We start from the raw sequence: 22795 nt of genomic DNA on the forward strand, positions 1-22795 counted from the left end.
AGCCCGGGGCCGCCTTGTCGCGGGATAGTCGTGGCCGCCATCTTGGGCAGGCTCCGCATTTTGGGCCTCTGCCGCCGTGCTGGAGACAGTCGCCCCCGCTCCCTGCACCGACCTGGATGCGAGGACTGTCGCGGCTCAGAGGGGCTTATGACCTGTGAGGAGCCCTGGGGGCTGCTGTTGGGCTTAGGGGTGGCCCGGGCGAACTCCTTGGGCCAGGAGGCACGGGAGCGGTTGGCTACCGCTTTCCCCAGGAGGAGGGAAGGGGCAGCTCCTTGCCCCAGGAGTCCTGGGCGCCTGTCCGCCTTCCCGCTCGGCTGCATTTCGGCTCTGAAAAGACCTAGAGACTTGATTTTCCTGGCTGGCCGCTCTTTCCACCAAGGCCCCCTTTCCTGAATGCTGGACACTATCCTGCATCGCCCCAAGTTGCATTTACATGAGAGCGAGGGTCCCCCACTTGACCTCTTCTTTGCAGAGAGACACCCCAGGCTGGGTCGTGCTGGGCTGGTGTCGTAGGTGGCGTTCGAGAGATGAGCCAGAGGGTGACCCTGGACGCCAAACCGCCCTGCAGTCCGAGCTGCGCTTTGACGGCTGTTGAGAGTGGGCGGAACGTGGGGGGTGCCCCTGCTGCCTCGGCATCTAAAGTGGCTAAGGAGCATCACTGGGTTTCGCTGCTGACTGCGGCCATGGGCCGTTAACCTCATCGAAGCCCAGTTTCCTCCTCTTCTGGATGGGAGAGGAACAGTTTGTGAACTGCGTAGAATCTCAGCAAGTCTTAGCGCTGCATGTTTGTTTTCTAAGCTGTAGTTCTAGTTATTGTTACTTTTGACTTGTGGCCTCTGGGTCCTCCCTGGGGAGTCCCCCAAAGTCCCTTCCCTCCTGTGACTTCACTGCAGACCCTACCCCTGCTCCCAGGGTCCTCAGCATCCCAGTCCCTGCAGAACCTGTCTTGCTCCATTACTTGTGTCCTGAGGCATTGGACAGATAATTGTTGGGAAGAGCTCTTGGCCAGGCTAAAAAGATTTATTTTGTCCGGGCGCAGTGGCTCATGCCTGTAATCCAGCACTTTGGGAGGCCAAGGCGAGTGGATCACGAGGTCAGGAGATCGAGACCATCCTGGCTAACACGGTGAAACCCCGTCAGAACTAAAAATACAAAAAATTGGCCGGGCGAGGTGGCGGGCGCCTGTAGTCCCAGCTACTCCGGAGGCTGAGGCAGGAGAATGGCGTAAACCCGGGAGGCGGAGCTTGCAGCGAGCTGAGATCTGGCCACTGCACTCCAGCCTGGGCGATGGAGCGAGACTCCGTCTCAAAAAAAAAAAAAAAAAAGATGTATTTCTTAGTCCCAGTGTCTGGCTGGGCGTGGTGGCTCACGCCTGTAATCCCAGCAGTTTGGGAGGCTGAGGGAGGTGGATCACTTGAGCCCAGAAGTTCAAGACCAGTTTGACCAACAAGGTGAAACTCCGTGTGCACTAAAAATACAAACAAAATTAGGTGGGCATGGTGGCGCACGCCTGTGGTGCCAGCTACTCGGGAGGCTGAGGCAGGAGGGTTGCTTAAACCTGGAGGCACAGGTTGCAGTGAGCTGAGATCGCGGCACTGCACACCATCCTGGCCACAGAGTGAGACGCTGTCTCCAATTAATCCCAGTGTCTTTATGTACATAGAACTGGCAACTTTAAATCCTGTACTTCTGTGGAGGGAGAGTGAAGGAAGGGTGTGGACAGTGGGGGCCAGGAAGTTCTCAGGTAGCCCAGCAGCCCACCCAGTAGCCAAAGGGTGTAGGTACAGGAGGGGCCCTCTCCACAGGGAGACGCCTGGATCCCTACTCCATCCAGGCTTCATCGGCAGAGACCAGGGGTGGACACCTCACCTGTGGGGGCCGTCATAGCTGATGCTCCAGCTCAGGATGTCCACCAGAAACCAGGGGTCCCTTGGAGTCACCATCCTCTTAAGGATGTTGCCTGTCCTCCAGAGAGCAGAACACTGGGTTCAAACCCCAGCTCCTACTGGCAAAGCCCGGGGCGTCCAGCTGGTTGTTCCCATCCGTGAAGTGGGGATGCACAGCGTGGAGCCCTTAGGACGTTGGGGAGTGTGCCTCTACTCGCCGCACATCAGCTCATAAATATAACAACAATTGCATTCATGCGCTGATGCTCAGTGAGCAGTGGCACGGTTCCGCATCTGGCGCGGTGAATGGTGCCTGTCTGCTGTCAGAGATCACCTGGACCCAGCATGAGTCTTTGCCCCCAGAGGGGGTCTCCGCACACCCCATGACGCTGTCCTCCCTGTGGACTAACTACATGAGGAGATGGCAGGCCTTGGTGTCATTCAGTGCAGTGGGAATGGGGTCAGGAGGAATTTTCCGGGAGCAGAGCCACTCACTGGCCTAGCCTGGGGTCTCCACTTTTGGAAGTGTGGTCTTGTGGGGTCCACGTTCTCCTTCCTTAAGGGCCTTTACAAGGAATGGGAGCGTCCAGTGGTGGAGAGGAGCTGGCTGGGTGCGCCTGCTGCTCCACACAGGAGTGTCCTCCTGGGCTCCTTTCCTCAACTGGCCTTAACCTCTCCGCCTCACAGACTTCACTCGGAGAATCCACCTTGCAGCCTGTCTTCTGCTCCCTCCCATCTACCTTTTGTTTTTTTTTTTGAGACGGAGTCTTGCCCTGTCGCCCAGGCTGGAGTGCAGTGGTGTGATCGTGGCTCACTGCAGTCCCCGCCTCCTGGATTCTCCTGCCTCAGCGTCCTGAGTAGCTGGGATTACAGGCATACACCACCATGCCCGGCTAATTTTTTTGTATATTTTGTAGTGACGGGGTTTCACCATGTTGACTAGTCTCAAACCCCTGAGCTTGTGATCCTCCTGCCTCAGCCTTCCAAAATGCTGGGATTACAGGCGTGAGCCACCATGCCCGGCATCCGTCTGCCTTCTGTCTCCTTCACTCCCCACCCCACACAGGGTGTTGTGTTATGATGGGGAAGGCCCTTGTGTCTTTCAGGTGTGTTAGGCCAGGGAAACAATGTGTCTTCTTTCACGTGCCCCCAAGCAGGACTCGATCTTCCCTGGGCCTTTCTGATGGGGAGTCTTAAGACTCCCCAGAGAGGGCCCCGCCCTATTCCCTGGGAAAAGAATGCTGACAAAACCCTACAGGACAGAGTTTGGAGAGTTTCTCCATAGCTCAACTCGTGTGGTCCCCAGAGGGTGACACCACAGGGATGAATGGGAGCTCCGGGCCCCTCCCCAGCACCTCAGCCTGCTCTTTGCTTCATCTCGATGCTTTGTAACATCCTTTATGATAAATCAGTGAGTGTGTTTCCCCGAGTTCTCTGAGTCGCTCTAACACATTAATTGAACCCAAAGAGAAGAGTCATGGGAACACCAACCTGAAGCCAGTTGGTCAAAAGTTCCGAAGCCCAAACTTGCAGCTGGGGAATGGGGAGGCAGTCCTGTGAGCCCCAACCTGTGGGACCTGAGGCTGGCGCTGGGCAGATAGTGTTGGAATTGAATTGAGGACACCCTGCTGGTGTCCAGTGCTTAGTGGGGGGGGGGACCCCACAACTGTCACAGGAGTCTTCTGTGTTGATAATTGTGGTTTTGGTATGAGAGTGTTGGGGACCTCTGCTTACCAGGCCTCTGGTTTAATAAAACAACTAGAGTGATCCATCTTAAAATGTGTAGCTAAGCACTCACAAGGCATCTATAAGGCTCCTGCTGTCTGAAAATAGCCACATTCTTTTTGAGACAGGGTCTCCTCTGTCACCCAGACTGGAGTGCAGTAGCCTGATATTGGCTCAAACAATCCTCCCATCTCAGCCCCTGGAGTAGCTGGGACTACAGGCATGCACCACCACAGCCGGCTAATTTTTGCAGTTTTTGTAGGGATGGGGTTTCGCCATGTTGCCCAGGCTGGTGTCAAACTGAGCTCAAGCAATCCTCCTGCCTCAGCCTCCCAAAGTGCTGGGACTACAGGCGGGAACCACCACATCCGGCCTAAAATGACCACCTCCTAAGCTGGCCACCAATTAAGATTATGAAATGTTTATTGCCATACAGGACATCTCCCACAAGGCCCTAGAATGTGCACACGTCTTGAGAATGCAACCTGCTCTACTAGGATAGCGTTGGTAAGCAGGCTAAAGCAGAGGATGCACAGTCACCGATGGCAGCAAAAGCCCCGACCTTCAGTGAGCACGTCTGCACATTCCAGGTTTATTTACCACTCCTTGTAGTTTCTCTCTTTTTTTTTTTTTTTTTAGAGACAAAGTCTCACTCTGTTGCCCAGGCTGGAGTGCAATGGCGTGATCTTGGCTCACTGCAACCTCCGCCTCCTGAGTTCAAGTGATTCTCCTGCCTCAGCCTCCTGAGTAGCTGGGATTACAGGTGTGTGCCACCACACCTGGCTAATTTTTATATTTTTAGTAGAAACGGGATTTTACCATGTTAGCCAGGCTGGTCTCGAACTCCTGACCTCAGGTGATCCCCCCACTCGGCTTCCCAAAGTGCTGGGATTACAGGCTTGAACCACCGTGCCCGGCCTGTAGTTTCTTATAAGCAGAGACACTAACCAAAGATGGTGAGTTCTTCCCCCTGCTCTCTGAGCACGCCTGCTCTGTGATGAAGTCCTTTCTAATCAACTTGCTTCTCACTGTGCTCTGTGGCTCACCTTGAATTCCTTCCCGCGTGAGATACAAGAACCCTTTCTTGAGGTCTGGATCGGGACCTTCTTTTCAGGCAACAGGAGTAGAGGAAAAACATGATTTGAGAGAGATTTTCCCTACACACAAATTTTGCTCTGTAGGCCAGGCTGGAGTGCAGTGGCGTGATCATTACGGCAGCCTTGAAATCCTGGGTTCAGGCGATCCCACCTCACCCTCCCAAGTAACTGAGACTACAGGCACGGGCCACCATTCCTGGCTAATTTAATTTTTTGTAGAGATGGGGGTTTCACTGTGTTGCCCAGGCTGGTCTCGATTTTCTGGCCTCAAGCAATCATCCTGTCTTGGTCTACCAAAACACGGATTACAAGCATGAACCACTGTGCCTGGCTTACTTTTCTTGTTTCTGTGTTAATACATAGTAGTTATTCATGACCACTAGTTAGTAATGTGCCTTATTTGTAGAGTGTTTTTTTTTTTTTTGAGACGGCGGAGTCTCGCTCTGTCGCCCAGGCTGGAGTGCAGTGGCCGGATCTCAGCTCACTGCAAGCTCCGCCTTCCGGGTTTACACCATTCTCCTGCCTCAGCCTCCCGAGTAGCTGGGACTACAGGCGCCCGCCACCTCGCCCGGCTAGTTTTTTGTATTTTTTTTTTTTTTTTTTTTGAGACAGAGTCTCACTCTGTCGCCCAGGCTGGAATGCAGTGGCCAGATTTCAGCTCACTGCAAGCTCTGCCTCCTGGGTTCACGCCATTCTCCTGCCTCAGCCTCCCGAGTAGCTGGGACTACAGGCGCCCGCCACCTCGCCCGGCTAGTTTTTTGTATTTTTTTTTAGTAGAGACGGGGTTTCACCGTGTTAGCCAGGATGGTCTCGATCTCCTGACCTCGTGATCCGCCTGTCTCGGCCTCCTAAAGTGTTGGGATTACTGGCTTGAGCCACCGCGCCCCGCCTAGTTTTTTGTATTTTTTAGTAGAGACGGGGTTTCACCATGTTAGCCAGGATGGTCTCGATCTTCTAACCTCGTGATCCGCCCGTCTCGGCCTCCCAAAGTGCTGGGATTACAGGCTTGAGCCACCGCGCCCGGCCTGTAGAGTGTTTTATAGCTACTTTTGTCCCCAAAAGGGATGTGACATAAATGTTAGTGTGGGATTTGAGTTCAAATGTGGCTCCACTACTTACCAGCTGTGGGCCGGTGGCCATGTTACCTAACCTGTCTGGGCCTGTTTCCCTTTTGTGAGATGAGTGTCTCCTTCGAGGGCTCTCAGGTCTGCTGAGAGCATGTACATACTTGGCACAGTGCACACACTCAGGAGGCATAACAGTCACTGCCTTGGCCGACATCTGGACCGCTAGCAGCCATGGGAGAGCAGGTGTTATCAGTTCAGATTAGGGAGGGGGACACGGGCCCCATCCTGTGGGGTCAGTGGCACAGGGCTGACAAGAGCTGCCGCCCGTCTGGTACCGCAGGCTGTTGTGCCAGGAGCAGGCCAGAAGGAGGGGTGTGGGGAGGCTGCCCTGTTGGGGTGGGAGGGAGTGGAGAGAGTGGAGGACCTCTGCTTTTCCCAGAATCAGACCGCCTGGGCTGCAGTCCCAGTCTACCAACCTTGCCGGCGGTGTGACTTTTCGGACTTGTTTTTCTCATCTGACAAATGGGGACAAGCCACCTCACAGAGCCTCCTGTGGGAATTCAATGAGCTGATGGAATAAAGCCCTCCCTCTGCATGATGTCTGGTGAGGGCTTGATGAGGGTCTGTGATTTTTTCTCATTAATGATCCTCCCTTCCCTGCCCAGCTCCACTCCCTTCTGCCTCCTTAGCTGGGCCTGCAGGCTGGCCTGCCATAGCCATGCCCTGTCGTCCTGGGCACTTGGTCCCTCATGACCCCACCAACGGTGGCCAATATGTACTACAGTGTGGCCTGTTCTCCACCTGGGGGACAGAGCAGCCTTGAGCACCCTTCCTGCCCCACTTGGCCTGGCCTACCCATGACCATCTAGTACAGCCCACTTCCCCGGCTCCCCAGGAGAAAAGAAGAGGGAGGCAATGCTCAGGCCTGTGCCTGGACCTAAAGCGGCTGCGCCTTTGAAGTTTGCCTTCCCTTGTCTTCCCTTCTCTTCTGCCGACAGCCGCTGTCAGCTCCAGAGTAGGTTTTGAGTTTTCCAGGTTTTGTTTCTTTCTGCAGCTGTGGAAACTGACCTCTGTTGGAATGGGTGGTCCTGGCTCTGGAGACAAGGACATGGCAGAGAGGGGACAGGATGCCAGGCACCAGGCTGCAAGGGGACCCCACAGGTGGGCAAGGCCGTCGGCGTCCGGATGCAGGTGTCAGTAGGGTGACCTGGGCTCCCAGGGTCACCCTGGGAGTGAATGGTGGCCAGAAACAATGAGAACAGAATCTGGGCCTGCCCCAGGGCTCCTGACCCCTCCTCAGCTGAGGATCTGATGCCAAATGCCCAGCCTCTTGGAGTACGTGGGGAGGTGGCGACGCTGGCCAGCCCACCTTTCCCACTGGGACACCTCCATCACAGTGGAGCAAAATCTGTATTAGTTTTTATTGCTGTATAAATGTCAGCACAAATGGAGCAGCTTAAAACACACGTTTATTAAGTCACAACTTTGTAGGTCAGGAGTCCGGGTGGCTCAGCTAGGTTCTCTGCTTAGGGTCTTTTTAGGTTGAAATGAAGGAGTTGGCCAGTGGGGCTCTTATCTGGTGGATGGTGAAGAACTTACTTCCCAGCTCTTTCAGGGTGCTGCCAGAATCCAGTGCCTTGCGGCTGTGGGTCTGAGGGTTCCGATTCCCTGCCGGCTGTCAGCAGGGGCTGCTCTCTGCTCCTAGAGGCTGCTCATGGGCTGTGTTCCCCGTGTCCTCAAAGCCAGCTATGGAGGATCTTCATGCTGTGAATATTTGACTTTCTCCAGAAAAAGATGGGCACACAGGCCAGATGGGCAGCAGTTGGTCTGCCCACCGCTGCGTGCCTTGCACCCAGCCCTGGCCAGGGCCGAGAAGAGTCAATACAAGCTAGGAAGGGAGGGGGGAGTGTCACCCCCTGGGACTCATGGCAGATCCCTGGAAGAGGGTTGGTGGAGTCAGATCTGGTGAGCCCCAAAGAGGAGAGGAGGCAGGAGGTGGGGAGTGGGGGTTGGGGGTGGCCTTTAGCTTTATTAGACATCTTGGCCTCAAGGCAGAAGAGATGTGGGGTATGGGCAGATCCCTGGATGAACCAGGAGACTGAGGGACCCCAGCAGCTGGCTCCAGGTCAGCCTCACTGGCTAGCATTAGAAGCTTATGTGAGCCTGAATCCAGGGGCTATATGTGGCCACGTTGGTGTAGACACCTGGACGGTTGGGCAGGGCACAACCCTTGCCCCAGCTCACCATGCCCACCAGGACCCAGCTCCCAGACTGCAGGCAGGTCAGGGGTCCCCCAGAATCACCCTGTAGGAGAAAGAGGAGCCTAGGTCTCAGCCCTCCCAGGACCTCAGAACAGTTCCCAGGGTTCCAAACCCCTAGGGTGGTGCCTCTGGGTTGGGGGCCAGGACCCTGAGCCTGAGTTGGTATGGCCTGGGTCCTGGAGTTTAGGGAGGCAGGGTGCTAGGCACAGGGATGGGACTCTGGAGGCTGGGGAGGTGGGGTGCACACCTGGCAGGTGTCCTTGTGGCCCTGGGGGTAGCTGGCACACAGGCTCCCAGGCAGCACAATGGGCTCTGCCAGGGGCACCTCCGCGCCCACGTGGTAGAGGTGGTTGCAGGTGGGCGAGTCCCGCAGCAGCACCCTTACTCCCTGTAGCAGTTGCCACTCTGGGAGGGGCACTGGGGGAAGAGGAGGAACCTCTGAAAGGAAGGCTGGAGCCAGGGTCAGTGGGAGAAGCTGAGTTCTGAGTGAGAGGAGGTTTGGTTCCCGAGAAGCCGCGCTGGGTCTTGGATTGGGGCAGTGAGGGACTGGGATTTCCAGTCAGTTGGAGGAGGAGATGGGGGCTCCCCATGCCTCGGAGCCCCGCACTCCTGCCTTACCGCGTGGGCGGAGGCTGCCCCAGCCACTGACCCAGCGTGGTGTGCCGGGCGGCGGGCGGGCGCCGGGCACTGGCAGGCAGACGGGCTGGACGCGAGCGCTCAGGGGCACCGGGCGACGCAGCTGCAGCAGTGCCAGGTTGCCGCGGGCCCCGTCCTCGTAGTAGTCCGGGGGCAGCAGCACCCGTCGCACGGGCACCGAGAGCGTGCGGGGTAAGGTGGGGCCCAGATGCAGCGCCCCCAGGCGCACGCGGTACTCAGCTGGCAGTGCCCTCCTGTAGGACAGGAGCGGGGGGCTACTTCCAGCACCCGGTCCTCGACCCCCTCCAGCCCGCCTCGAACTCAACGCCTCTGCCGGGCCACGCCCGATTCTCCGCGGGCCTTGCCTTCCTTGCACACCCCGCCTGGGCCCTCAGTGAGCGCTGACCTGGAGAAGCAGTGCGCTGCTGTCAGCACCCGCTGGGGGGCGATGAGCGACCCCCCGCACACGTGTGCCCCACGATGCTGGATGCTCGCCTGCCACGGCCACTCTCCCTCCCGGGTATCCCGGCCCCCTACGATCTGACTGGACACGCGGGGCTGCCCGCAGGCTACAAAAGGAGCAGGGGCGGTGAGGGTTGGCTGAGGACCTGGGGCCTGGGAGGCTGGTGTGTGGGGAGAGACACGGGGCCAAGGCCCAGGATGGGGCTGACTCGGGTGGACTCCGAGGCTTCCTCACCTGCAGACTTCCTTCCCTGAGTCCCAGCAGCTCCTGGAGGAGGAAGCAGGGAAGGGACCAGATTACAGATTTGGTGTCAAATAACGGGGTTGGAAGGGAGGCCAGAGATGAGGAAGGAGGGTGAAACATAATGTTGCCCTGACCTTGTGCCAGGCTTTCATGCCATCTGTTATCTTATTTAACCCTTCCCAGAGCACTGTGAAGGTTCAGGGGGGAAGGGAGTATGAGCATGACACCGACAAGCACATCGAGGTGTGGTGAGGTCAAGGTCAGTGGCAGAGAGGATTGAGCCCTTGGAATCAAGATTAGAAAGCCCAAGAGTGCTGCAGGGAGCAGTGAGATGGGAGAACTGGGAGCCAAGGTATCTGTGGCCCTTACCCCCCAGTCCGTGTCCCCACTCACCCAGCACCAGAAGGAGCAGGATCTGGAGATAGGAAGCCCCTCTCATTCTGTCTTCAGGGCTGGGCTGAGTAAGGGTGGCACTGCCCGGGGCTTGGACTCTGCTCTGGAGCCAGCAGGGAGAAGAGAGGAGCGTCTGAAAGGTTGGGGAGTTTGTGAGGAGTGGAAAAATCTGAGGAGTCAGGAAGGGTCACTGCATCCCATCTCCCTGACGCCCCAGGCTGATGGCTCTTCTTTTTTGCCTACACAGCCTCTGTAAGGCCCGGATCCAGACAGCAAGGGCCACGACTGCCCCTTAGCAGGGCAGGGAGGGTGCCTGCCATCTGTGTGGTCAAAGAGAGACAGCAGAGGCATCAGTTCTTCCTGCTGAGAATCTGGGATCTCCCCCGGCTGCTTTACATCTTTGAATAAAAAGTTTTCCCCTCAAGACTCAGGCACCCTCGGCCCCCCTCCAGCCTGCTGGGCCCCAGGTGGAGAGGTGAGTGGCAAGGGGGCAGGTGGGGTGTGCTTGGCAAAGGAGCCTCCCATCAGGCCCTGGGGTCTGCAGCTCCCTGCCCTACCCATGCAGGTCTTCTTTTCTGTCTCTTGGGAGACACTCCCATCCTGATGTCCTGTGGCCTCATTGTAACTAATTGCACCTGCAAAGCCTGTGTTCAAAATCAGGTTAATTCTGATGTTCCAGGTAGACACGAATTTCAGGGACATGTATTCAAACCACTCCACGCCACTTTTCTTTTTCTTTCTTTTTTTTTTTTTTGGAGACAGAGTCTCTATCTGTCGCCCAGGCTGGAGTGCAGTGGTATGATCTTGACTCACTGCAACCTCCTCCTCCCAGGTTCACTCCATTCTTCTGCCAAATAGCTGGGACTACAGGCCCCTGCCACAACGCCCGGCTAATTTTTTGTGTTTTTGGTAGAGATGGGGTTTCACTCTGTTAGCCAGAATGGTCTCGATCTCCTGACCTCCTCATCCGCCCGCCTCGGCCTCTCAAAGTGCTGGGATTATAGGCGTGAGCCACCGTGCCCGGCCCAAGGAGGCTATTTCTCATAAAGGGTTGCAGGCAGGACGCGGTGGCTCATGCCTGTAATCCCAGCACTTTGGGAGTCCGAGGTGGGCAGATCACTTGAGGTCAGGAGTTCAAGACCAGCCTGGCCAACATGGTGAAACCCCGTCTCCACAACAATTAGCTGGGCGTGGTGGTGTGCACCTGTAATCCCAGCTACTTGGGAGGCTGAAGCAGGAGAATCGCTTGAAACCTGGGAGACAGAGGTTGCAGTGAGCCAAGACGGTGCTACTGCACTCCAGCATGGGTGACACAGCAAGGCTTTTGTCTCAAAATAAAAATAAATAAATAAACAAATGGTTGCAGCCTGCAGGCTCGCCATTCCACAGGCCATAAGTGCAGCATCCGGCAGAGACTGTTAACAGGTACTTCGAGGGAGGAGGGGATAAGACAAGAATTTATTCTGAAGCAGTTGCCACATACACATACTCAACAGGATATAGGAGGAACTATATTTATGAAAGAGAGTTGCACGCAGTTGTGACAAGCAAGCACGCATGTTGCATTCATCCCATGTTCACGCTGGGGTGGCAACTTAACATTTAAATGCATTACATTAAGTCCTATATATCAAAAGGTCTTTTCAGGACATCAAAGCACTCAAGTGCACAGCCTCTGGAAACCAGTCAGAACCAACCCTTGACTGGAGGCCTCTTATCAGGAAAAAGTGACTGAAATCAGTTTATTGTCCAATCAAAGCTGTAGTTGTGGCTTGTGGAACAGGGAAGTCAGTTATCTAGTGTCTGTCAATGGATGAGTTATAATTGTTTTAATATTGCTTATCTCTAGGCCAGCACTTGCTTAACTGCCAGAGAAAAAGAAAAACCTTGTTGCAGTTAGAGCACAGTTTATATAGTTTATTCTTTATTTATTTTTTTTGAGACGCAGTTTTTGCTCTTGTCACCCAGGCTGGAGTGCAGTAGCACCATCTTGGCTCACTGCAACCTCTGCCTCCTGAGTTCAAGCGATTCTCCTTCCTCAGCCAAGTAGCTGGGATTACAGGCGCCCACCACCATGCCTGGCTAATTTTTTAGTAGAGACAAGATTTCACCATGTTGGCCAGGCTGGTCTTGAACTCCTGAGCTCAAGTGATCTGCCCACCTCAGCCTCCCAAAGTGCTGAGATTACAGGCGTGAGCCCACTGCGCCTAGCCCAGCCATGCTATTATTTGCATTCCTAGTCATGGAATCTCAGAAAAATATGATCCTTTTGCTATAAGAGCCACGGGGTAGCCTTACAGCAGACGGTTAACTCAATAGACTTGGGGTGTTCAGATGCTACACATCCAAACCTCTAAGATCTTGAATGTCTTGCCTGATAAGAATGCCTCTGCATAGGATCCCTGGGCCCCGCCAGACAGCTGATGCTCACAACATGACTGATGGCGGGGCCTCGAGCCAGGTGGTATCAGGGGACCTCTGGAGGGGCTGGAGGCTGACTGACTAGCGTCAGTCATGCAGCTGCTCCAGGCACCGCCATCCTCCAGTAAAACCGTGCTGCCAAGGCTCAGGCCAGCGTCCATGGTTGTCACACTTCCATGCTGGGAGAATGAGGGGCATGCATAGGCCTCCCCTGGAGTGCTCACTGCAGCCTTCCTCCTGGTCTCTCCTGCATTCTGCCCTCTGTGCCTTTTCCTTTGCTGATTTTAACCTAAGTCCTTTCACTCTGTAAACTCTAAACCCTTATCATGAGTGTGATGGTTTTTCCGAGTAGCGGGAGCCCTGCAAGAGGTCTTACGCACCTGGACTCAGTGGCCCATTCACCTCTAGTACTGTAGGGCCTGCTTGGTTACCTTGGTTCCCTGAAACATCTCCCACAAGGCGGGAGACCCCTGCGGTAGGCTCCAGGTAGCTGTGTGGGCCTGCAGGGCAGCGGGCAGGGAGTGGGGCCTAGAGCCCCTGGGCGGTGCACAGTCTGCCGATCTGTACAGGACGAGCACTGCCAGCAGCAGGTTCCACGCTGCCAGGCCCCACCCCGCCCTCAGGAAGGCCTTGCCTGCCTGCTTTAAGGGGACTCCCGGCTCAGGGCCAGACCCTTGGTGCTGGAGGAAGTCATGGGTGGAGGACAGGGGGCACTAAGCGGGCAGCCAGGACCCCCAGGCTGCAGACAAGAAAGGGACTGTGGGGTCCACCAGGTCTGGGCCACATCAAGGAATGTGGTTGAAGACTCGCCCGTAGGAGCTGAAAGCCAGGGCGCTGCCAGGCCTGAGAGTCCCCAAACAGCCCTTGGGCCCGGTTTGGGAGGATGAAGCTGGAGCTCCCACCCCGCCCTGCCCCCAGGGGGCGGCCCGGGCCCGGAGCCAGAGGAGGCAGAGGGGGCGCCAGGCCGCGGGAGAGGAGGCTATGGGCGCGCACGGGGCGCTGCTGCTGGCGCGGGCTGGACTCGGGAAGCCGGGTGAGGTCGGGCCGCTGCTGGCGGGACGGGGGGCAGCGGGGAGGACGCGAGGTGGAGGCCGCGGGGGGCTCACTTCTTGTCTTCTGCAGAGTCGGATGAGGCGGAGCTGTTGTCAGGTAGGGCGCCCGGGACGCGCTATGCCTGCCAGGGTGGCTGGGCCCGGGTGCACCGCGGCCCATCTACTGCTCTCTGTTCCAGGTCCCAAGAACGTGATGCTCAAGTAACTAATGGCCCCTGGGGGTGGGACCGTCCCCAGCGTCACCTTCTTGGCGCGCGGTTCCCCAGGGAGCCCCTCGCTGCGCGCACCCTGGGGCAAGGCCGGGCGGGGCGAGCCTGCCCACCCCTATCCCTCGCAGCTCAGCCGCGTCCGTCTGTCCATCCCAGAGGCCTGCGGCCACCGGGAAATTCACTCGCTGGTAGCGGGCGGAGTGGAGTCCGCGCGCGGGCGCTGGCCATGGCAGGCCAGCCTGCGCCTGAGGAGACGCCACCGATGTGGGGGGAGCCTGCTTAGCCGCCGCTGGGTGCTCACGGCTGCGCACTGCTTCCGAAAGTGAGTCTGGGGGCCGTCGGGGCCTCAGACTTGCTAATGGCCTCCGGGATGAGCAAACAGTAGCCACTCCGCAGCTTGGCCTCAGGGACTGGGCCTCCAGCGTGCTCAGGCGGCCAGCCCCCCAGTTCCAGGGCTCCCTGCCCTCTCTCCTTTTCTGCCAGGCACTACTATCCTTCCGAGTGGACGGTCCAGTTGGGCGAGCTGACTTCCAGGCCAACTCCTTGGAACCTGCGGGCCTACAGCAATCGTTACAAAGTGCAGGACATCATTGTGAACCCTGAGGCCCTTGGGGTTCTACACAATGACATTGCCCTGCTGAGACTGGCCTCCTCTGTCGCCTACAATGTGTACATCCAGCCTATTTGCATTGAGTCCTCCACCTTCACCTTCGTGCACCGGCCAGACTGCTGGGTGACCGGCTGGGGGTTAATCAACCCCAGTGGCAGTGAGCCTGGGGATACACTGGGTGGGGCGATGGGGGTCTGGGGTGGGCATTACCCTCTACCCCTCTTCCCGCTACACAAGCACAGCAGCCCCTCCCTGGTCAGGGGATGCAACTGCACCCCTCCTGCTCTCCTTCTCTCCTCACCTGCTTTTCTGCTCTCACTGCCACCTGCCAGGGCAGGGATCAAACTCCCAGTTCTCCCTGCTTCCAGGGACTGTGGGGGCCAGCAGGACAGTGTGAGAGGGAGGCCAGCTTGCCCCGGGCCTGAAGGAGTGAGGGGGAGTTCGGGAGGACCCGGTGACAGAAACCTCAGGCAACGATTTTTAAAAATTGAGACAACTCACAAACCATAAAATGTTCAAGTGTTCAGTGTTGAAGTACACAATTCAGTGATTTTTAGCCTACAGTCCTGTGTCACTTAATGACCGGGGTATATTCTGAGATATGCATCATGAGGCAGTTTCATTATTGTGTCAACATCATGGAGTGTAGTTACACAAACCTGGATGGCAGAGCCTACTACACACCCAGACTGTATGGTCTAGCCCATTGCTCCTGGGCTACAAACCTGTGCAACTTGTTACTGCGCTGAATACCAGAGCAGTTGTAACACACTGGAAAGTACTTATGTACTTAAGTGTATCTAAACAGAGAAGAGGCACAGTAAAAATATGGCATAAAAGATAAAAACCAGGCTGGGCAGATGAGCCTGTAATCCCAGTACTTTGGGAGGCCGAGGCAGGTGAATCACCTGAGGTCAGGAGTTCGAGACCAGCCTGACCAATATGGTGAAACCCTGTCTGTACTAAAAATACAAAAATTAGCCGGGTGTGATGGCGGGTGCCTGTAATCTCAGTTCCTTGGGAGGCTGAGGCAGGAGAATCGCTTAAACCCGTGAGGGGCAGAGGTTTCAGTGAGCCAAGATAGCGCCACTGCATTCCAGCCTGGGTGACAGAGGGAGACTCCATCTCAAAAAAAAAAAAAAAGATAAAAAACAGTATGCCTGTGCCCTAGGCACTTACCATTAGTGGAGCTTGCCAGACTGGAAGTGGCTGTTGGTAAGTGAATGAATGGTGAGTGAATGTGAAGGTCTAGGACATGACTCCACACTACTATAGACTTTATAAACACTGTACACTGAGGCTACACTAAATTTACCCCAAAAGCTGTTCTTTCTTTAATAGCAAGTGAAACTTAGCTTGCTGTAAACTTTTTACTTTTTAAAAATTATTGGCCGGGCGCTGTGGCTCAAGCCTGTAATCCCAGCACTTTGGGAGGCCGAGACGGGTGGATCACGAGGTCAGGAGATCGAGACCATCCTGGCTAACATGGTGAAACCCCGTCTCTACTAAAAAAATACAAAAAATTAGCCGGACGAGATGGCGGGCACCTGTAGTCCCAGCTACTCGGGAGGCTGAGGCAGGAGAATGGCTTAAACCCGGGAGGCGGAGCGTGCAGTGAGCCGAGATCGCACCACTGCACTCCAGCCTGGGTGACAGAGCGAGACTCCGTCTCAAAAAAAAAAAAAAAATATTACTATTTTAACTTTTTTACTATTTTGTAATAGCAGCTACCTTATTTCAAGACACAAACAAGTTGGATAGCTATATGAAAATACTTTATATCCTTTTTCTATGAGCTTTTTTCTGTTCCATACACACGGAACATACAACATATGATTTTTTAGGGGTCTAGATTCTTTGATATAACATAGTGTCTCCAAGATTCATTTTGTGGGATGTATCAATATAGGTTTCACTATGTTGGCCAGGCTGGTCTCGAACTCCTGACCTCTGGTGATCTACCCACTTTGGCCTCCCAAAGTGCTGGGATTACAGATGTGAGCCACCACGCCCGGCTTCCAGCTAATTTATTATTTTTTTGCGGGGGGATGGGTAGAGGTGGGGGTCTCACTTTGTTGCTCAGAGTGGTTAATTTTTTTTTTTTTCTGAAACAGAGTTTCACTCTTGTCACCCAGGCTAGAGTGCAATGGCACGATCTCAGGTCACTGCAACCTCCTCCTCCTGTGTTCAAGCAATTCACCTGCCTCAGTCTCCCACGTAGCTGGGACTATAGGCATGCACCACCATGTCTGGCTAATTTTTATGTTTTTAGTAGTGACAGGGTTTCACCATGTTGGCCAGGCTGGTCTGGAACACCTGACCTCAGGTGATCTACCTGCCTCTGCCTCCTACAGTGCTGGGATTACAGGCATGAGCCACTGTGCTCAGCCTGAGTTTTTGTGTTACTTTTTTTTTTTTTTTTGGTCGTCTTGATTTTTAGATGTTAATTTTGCATATTGCAACTGCTGGGTTTCTTCATTGGTTCTAACAGTTTTGTGGAATCTTTAGTGATTTCTACAAAAAGAATCATGTCATCCGTGAACAGTAGTAATTTTACTTCTTTTTAAATTCAGAAGACTTTTATTTTTTACCTTGCCTAATTGCTCTGGGTGGGACTTCCAGTGCTATGTTGAATAGCAGTGGTAAAAGTGGGTGTCCTTGACTTGTTTCTGATCTTGAAGGAAAAGCTTTCAGTTTTTCACCATTGAGTATGATTTTTGCTATGGGCTTTTCTTTTCTTTTCTTTTGAGAAGCAGTCTTGCTGTTCGCCCAGGCTGGAGTGCAGTGGCACCATCTCGGTTTACTGCAAGCTCTGCCTCCTGGGTTCATGCCATTCTCCTGCCTCAGCCTCCCGAGTAGCTGGGACCACGGGCGCCCGCCACCAGGCCCGGCTAGTTTTTTGTATTTTTTAGTAGAGACGGGGTTTCACTGTGTTAGCCAGGATGGTCTCAACCTCCTGACCTCATGATCTGCTCACCTCGGCCTCCCAAAGTGCTGGGATTACAGGCGTGAGCCACCATACCTGGGCCGATGTGGGCTTCTCTTATATGGTCTTTATTACATTGAGTTAGTTTCCTTCTATTCCTAGTGTGCCAAACGTTTTCATCATCAAAGTGTGTTAAGTATTATGACATGCTTTTTCTGTGTCAATGGAGATGATTGTGTGGCTTTTCCTTCATTCTGTTAATGTAGTATTCCTTATCAACTGATTTTAAAATGTTGGACTACCCTGCCCTTGTGGGATGAGTATTACTTGGTCATGGTATACAGTTCCCTTAATATGCTGCTGGATTTGGTTTGCCCTATTTTGTTGAGGATTTTTACATGCATATTCATAAGAGATACTGGTTTTTAGTTTTCCTTTGTGTGTGTGTGATATCGTTGTCTGGCTTTTGTGTGCAGGATAATGCTGGCCTCATGGAATGTTTCCTGAAGTGTTCCTTCTCTTCTATTTTTGGGAGGTGCTCAAGAAGGATTGGTGTTACTTCTTCATATGTTGGTAGAATTCAGCAGTGAAGCTACCAGATCCTAAGATTTTCTTTGTTGGGAGATTTTAAATTTCCGATTCAATCTTTTTACTTATCATAAGTCTGTGCAGAATTTCTGTTTCTTTTCTAGTTGGTTTTGGTAGTTTGTGTATCTCCAGGTAGGAATTTTTTCATTTCCTCTAGGTTATCTGATTTGTTGTTGTACAATTGCTCATAGTATTCCTTTATAGTCATTTTTATTTATTTATTTTTTTTTTTTTTTGAGACGGAGTCTTGCTCTGTCACCCAGGCTGGAGTGCAGTGGCGCCATCTCCAGTCACTGCAAGCTCCGCCTCCCAGGTTCAAGCCATTCTCCTGCCTCAGCCTCCCGGGTAGCTGGGACTACAGGCGCCCGCCACCGCGCCCGGCTAGTTTTTGTATTTTTTTAGTAGAGACGGGGTTTCACCGTGTTAGCCAGGATGGTCTCGATCTCCTGACCTGGTGATCTGCCCGTCTCGGCCTCCCAAAGTGCTGGGATTACAGGCGTGAGCCACCGCGCCTGGCCAGTCATTTTTATTTCTGTAAGGTCAGTAGTAATGTCCCCACTTACATGGTCAATTTTGTTGATCTCTCAAAGAACCAACTTTTGGTTTCATTGATTTCCTCTATTGTTTTTCTACCCTCTAGTTTGTCTTCCTCCATTCTACTCTTTATTCCCTTTTGAGATGGAGTTTTGCTCTTGTCGCCCAGGGTAGAGTGCAATGGTGCCATCTCGGCTCACTGCAGCCTCCACCTCCTGGGTTCAAGCCATTCTCCTGCCTCGGCCTCCCTAGAAGCTGGGATTATAGACACGTGCCACCATACCCAGCTAATTTATATATTTTTAGTAGAGACAGAGTTTTGCCATGTTGGCCAGGCTGGTCTCGAACTCTTGACCTCAGGTGATCTGCCTGTCTCGGCCTCCTAAAGTGCTGGGATTACAGGCGTTAGCCACACACCCGGACTATTCCCTTCTTTCTGCTAGCTTTGTATTTAGTTTCTTCTTTTTCTGGATCCTTAAAATGTAAAGTTACTGATTTGAGATTTTCCTTCTTTATTAATGTGGGCATTTATAGCTCATATTTCCTCCTGAGAACTGCTTTTGCTGCAACTCATAAGTTTTTATCTTTTGTGTTTTCATTTTCATTCATCTCAAAGTATTTTCTAAGTTTCCTTGTGATTTCTTATTTGGCCTATTGGTCATTCAAAAGTGTGTTGCTTAATTTCTATATTTGTGAATTTTTCCTTGTTCATAGTTTCATTCCCTTGTGATCAGTGAAGATGTTTTGTATGATTTCAGCCTTGTCTAATTCTCTGCAACTTATTTTGTGACTTGACATATTGTCTATCCTGGAGAATGTTCTGCTTACACTTTGGAAGACTATATTCTACTATTGTTTGGGTGGCCTATTCTATCTGTTAGGAATGATTGATTTATGGTGCTGTTCTAGAGCTCTATTATTATTGATCTTCTCTCTGCTTGTTTTATCTATTTATTATTATTATTATTATTATATTATTATTATTATTATTACTATTATTATTTGAGATGGAGTCTCACTCTGTTGCCCAGGCTGGAGTGCAGTGGCTTGATCTCGGCTCACTGCAGCCTCGGCCTTGCAGGCTCAAGCGATTCTCCTGCCTCAGCCTCATAAGTAGCTGGGATTACAGGCGCCTGCCACTATGCGCAGCTAATTTTTTGTATTTTTAGTAGAGACAGGGTTTCACCATCTTGGGCAGGCTGGTCTCGAACTCCTGTCCTTGTGATTTGCCTGCCTCGGCCTCCCAAAGTGCTGGGATTACAGGTGTGAGCCACTGTGCCCGGCTGTTTTATTAATTATTAATAGCGAGCTATTAACATCTCCAACTATTATTGTAGAACTGTCTATTTCTCCTGCCAATTCTGTCAATTTTGCTTTATATGTTTTGGAAATCTGTTGTTAGGTATGAAGATGCTTATGATTGGTGTATTTTCTTGATGATTTGATTGTTTTATCAATATGTAATGTTGTTCTTAGACTCTTAAAACAAGTTTGTATTAAACTCTATTTTGTCTGGCATAGTATAGCAACTTCAGCTCTCTTTCGGTTACTATTTTTATGGAACTTTTTCCCAACCTTTCACTTTCAGCGTGTGCGTTTCACTGGATCTAAAGTGCATCTCTTATAAGGAGCACCGATCTAGATCCAGTGATTTTTTTTAAAGCTGTTATATCAGTCTCTGCTTTTTATTTGGAGCATTCAGGTCCTTTACATTAAGAGTAATTAATTACTGATCTGCAAAGAATTACTTCTGCCATTTTGTTATTTGGTTTTTAGATCTCATCATATCTTTTTTCTATACCTATGTTTTATGTTCTTTTGCTTTTTATCTCCTCATTTTGTTTAACCGACTGTTTAGAGTACCATATTGATTCCCTTCTCGTTTCCTTCTCTGTGTTTATTTGCTTTGTTAGTTGTTGCTCTAGGGATTACAATTAACATCTAAACCTTATAACAACCTACTTTGAATTTATACCAACTTAGCTTCAATAGTATTCACAAAATCTCCCTTCCTATACGGCTCCATTCTTCCACTTTGTGGTGTTATTGTCACAATTTACATCTTTATTCATTGTGTAACCTTTAACCTATATTTATAATTATTGTTTTATGTATTTGTCTTTTAAATTACGTAAGAAAAAGAGGAGTTACACACCAAAACTACAATAATACTGACTTTTATATTTGCCTGTGTAGTTATCTTAACCAGGGCTCTTTATTTGTTTGTCCGACTTTGAGTTACTTTCTAGTGTTCTTTCATTTTACCTGGAAGGATTCCTTTATCCACTTCTTGTAGGATAGGTCAACTAATGACAAATCTTCTCAGCTTTTGGTTATCTGAGAATGTCTTAATTTCTTCTTCATTTTTTTCCTGATATAAAATTCTTGGTTGACTGTTTCTGTTCATCTTGCTGAGGATCCCTGTCCTTGATGAATCACTTCTCTCTCCTGTTCATAAGATTCTCCCTTTATCTTTTGTTAGTTTTATTATAACGTGTCTCAGGGTAAATCTCTTGTGTTTAACCTATGTGGAATTTGCTCAGCTTCTTAAATCTGTGGGTTCACGTTTTTCATCGAATATGGCAAGTTTTGACCTGGATCCCACAGCGGTAGTGTGTTAATCATAAACATTCTCATCTACTGTAGCCCTTCTTCCTGCTGTGCTTTAGCTGAGAAATCTCTCTGCTGACTCAGGCAGGGGCTATCATCTCCATTCTACAGATAGAGAAACCAAGTTTCAGGAGCCCTGCAATAGCCTGGCCCACCCACTGGGTTATTCTGTGATATTGTTGATGGCTGTTGATGCACTGGGTGCTGGGGAGTCAAGAGCAATGCTGGGTACTGTGGGTGTGTCAGGGATCCCCCACCACCACTACAACACATGCCCTTTCTCCTCTCCCTGCTCCAGATGGCAGAGGAGAGGTGAAGGGTGCTGCTTTTCTCTGTCCTATCTGCAGCACCTCTGCCACCTCCTTACAACCTCCAGGAAGTACAGGTCACCATCTTAAACAACACCAGGTGTAATTACCTGTTTGAACAGCCCTCTAGCCGTAGGATGATCCAGGATTCCATGTTTTGTGCTGGTGCTGAGGATGGCAGTGTAGACACCTGCAAAGTGAGTGCCTTTACCCCACCAGGGAATCCCACCCTCTCCAGCTCCAAACCTGAGAGCAACTACCATTTCCTCCTCAACCACTCCCAACCCATTGCTTGGATTTCTTATGAGAAAACCAGTGCAGTCTTAGTTATTGAGCCTACAAAATATGCTTCTCATTTTTCATAAATTCTGCCTGCATTGATTAACCCACCAACCCCTGGAGGCTGTTGCCCCACTTTGAAAGTGTAGAAACTGCGACTTGATTGATTCTATGGGAAGGAGTAAGGTTTGCATTCAGTCTGTCTAGCCCCACAGCCCCTCCTGCTCTCATGGCCTGTCTGGTGCCCCACCCAGTCTGCCCCAGGCTGGGCTCACCCATGCTGCTCCCCAGGGTGACTCAGGTGGACCCTTGGTCTGTGACAAGGATGGACTGTGGTATCAGGTTGGAATCGTGAGCTGGGGAATGGACTGCGGTCAACCCAATCGGCCTGGTGTCTACACCAACATCAGTGTGTACTTCCAGTGGATCCAGAGGGTGATGTCCCACAGTACACCCAGGCCAAACCCCTCCCAGCTGTTGCTGCTCCTTGCTCTGCTATGGGCTCCCTGACTCCTGCAGCCCTTCTGAGTCCACCAGAAACTGAGAGGCTGCAGTGGGGACCACAGTATTGGCTCACTCCCCTGGGCAGTGGGCACTTCAGGGACAGGGTTGGGACTGCCTGCTGGATCAGATTCCTTTTGTCCCATTTGCTAATAAATATGTGTGCATGTTCAAGCTGAGCCTTGCAGAGCTCTCTGTGGACCTAAGGGGCTTCATGGACAACTCCCTCCTCTTCACTCATGTCCAGTCCAGGTCAAGACCCCACCTGAACTCCTAAATTGTTATCCAGGTTTTTGTTGCAAACAGCAGGACCCTCTGGTTATTTCAATCGGGAAGATAATTGATGGAAGAACAGCAGTACTTCAGTGTGTCAGAGGGGTGGGAAGACATGGATTGGGTGCCAAGGAGGAAATGCTGCCAGTGCTGCCATCCCAGGGTTCCCAATCACACAAACGCCAGATGTTCCTGATCTTACTTTGGTCACTCCAATAGTTGACCTAAAACCAGGACATGGGTGCAGGTTGTTTATCTGGAAGGTGATCCCAGGAAGCAACGACGAGAAAGTGGAGAAAGCAAGGCAGGAAAGGCACAAATGCCAATGAATTTGCTCAAACTGGGAGAAATTGAGCCACAATCCTATGGGGGCTTCAGCATTGGCCCACTGAGGACAAGGACACCAGGGGTGAGTATTTCTCTCTTGCCCCCGACCCCACATGTTGAGGGCGGTCCTGGGGGCATGGCATGATGCCCCAGAGCTGTAGCAGCCCCTAAGTGAGGCTGTGGGCACCCAGGCAGCTGCTGTAGCAGCACCATAAGGTGGCTGACATGGGGGAGGGGAGTATGTCTTCCCCTTGCCTTGAGGTTCCTGACCCCAGCATCAGCTTGGCCAAGGAACCAGTCCAACAAGGTAGATGCTGCAGGCTCCCTGAACTGGGAAAGCGATCTGCATTTTTCCAAGATCCAAAAATGCTGTGAGCACAAGAAGG

The 22795-nt window shown here is 52.2% G+C and overlaps 2 protein-coding genes across 7 annotated transcripts; one reads left to right on the forward strand and one right to left on the reverse strand.

The window, feature by feature from the left end:
- The first annotated feature begins 18 nt into the window (after positions 1–18).
- LOC117097775 (serine protease 41) lies at positions 19–21978 on the forward strand. 6 transcript variants are annotated; one of them, XM_033236069.1, is made up of 6 exons: positions 19–154; positions 10019–10246; positions 13315–13775; positions 13937–14220; positions 21069–21226; positions 21600–21978. In XM_033236069.1, exons 3-6 carry the CDS (start codon positions 13453–13455, stop codon positions 21816–21818), a joined length of 984 nt encoding a protein of 327 aa, XP_033091960.1. In that variant the 5' UTR covers positions 19–154; positions 10019–10246; positions 13315–13452; the 3' UTR covers positions 21819–21978. The 6 variants fall into 6 exon arrangements, with proteins under 6 accessions (XP_033091960.1, XP_033091965.1, XP_033091963.1 ...); XM_033236073.1 differs by lacking the exons at positions 19–154; positions 10019–10246 and adding an exon at positions 11928–13225 and having other exon boundaries at positions 13315–13341; positions 13610–13775; XM_033236071.1 differs by lacking the exons at positions 19–154; positions 10019–10246 and adding an exon at positions 13173–13225 and having other exon boundaries at positions 13315–13341; positions 13424–13775.
- Positions 7227–12886, reverse strand: LOC117097429 (serine protease 33-like). The gene is made up of 9 exons (XM_033235274.1): positions 12865–12886; positions 12573–12692; positions 10015–10091; positions 9772–9904; positions 9370–9402; positions 9079–9241; positions 8655–8926; positions 8284–8453; positions 7227–8079 (listed from the first exon to the last, which is right to left on the reverse strand). The coding sequence occupies exons 1-9, from the start codon at positions 12884–12886 to the stop codon at positions 7921–7923; spliced, it is 1149 nt and encodes a 382-aa protein (XP_033091165.1). The 3' UTR covers positions 7227–7920.
- Positions 21979–22795: the final 817 nt, after the last annotated feature.

This window comes from Trachypithecus francoisi, unplaced genomic scaffold, assembly GCF_009764315.1.
Source record: "Trachypithecus francoisi isolate TF-2019V2 unplaced genomic scaffold, Tfra_2.0 Lachesis_group15, whole genome shotgun sequence".
Lineage (NCBI taxonomy): Eukaryota > Metazoa > Chordata > Mammalia > Primates > Cercopithecidae > Trachypithecus > Trachypithecus francoisi.

Coding starts and splice junctions, on each gene's coding strand:
- LOC117097429 (XM_033235274.1), bottom strand. CDS start 12,886: ATGACTTCCTCCAGCACCAAGG. Junction 10,092..12,572: donor GAATGGGCCACTGAGTCCAG/GTGCGTAAGACC, acceptor TTGACCACACAG/ATGGCAGGCACCCTCCCTGC. Junction 8,454..8,654: donor GGGCAGCCTCCGCCCACGCG/GTAAGGCAGGAG, acceptor CTCTTCCCCCAG/TGCCCCTCCCAGAGTGGCAA.
- LOC117097775 (XM_033236069.1), top strand. CDS start 13,453: ATGGCCCCTGGGGGTGGGACCGTCCCCAGCGTCACCTTCTTGGCGCGC. Junction 14,221..21,068: donor GTTAATCAACCCCAGTGGCA/GTGAGCCTGGGG, acceptor TCCTATCTGCAG/CACCTCTGCCACCTCCTTAC. Junction 21,227..21,599: donor GCAGTGTAGACACCTGCAAA/GTGAGTGCCTTT, acceptor GCTGCTCCCCAG/GGTGACTCAGGTGGACCCTT.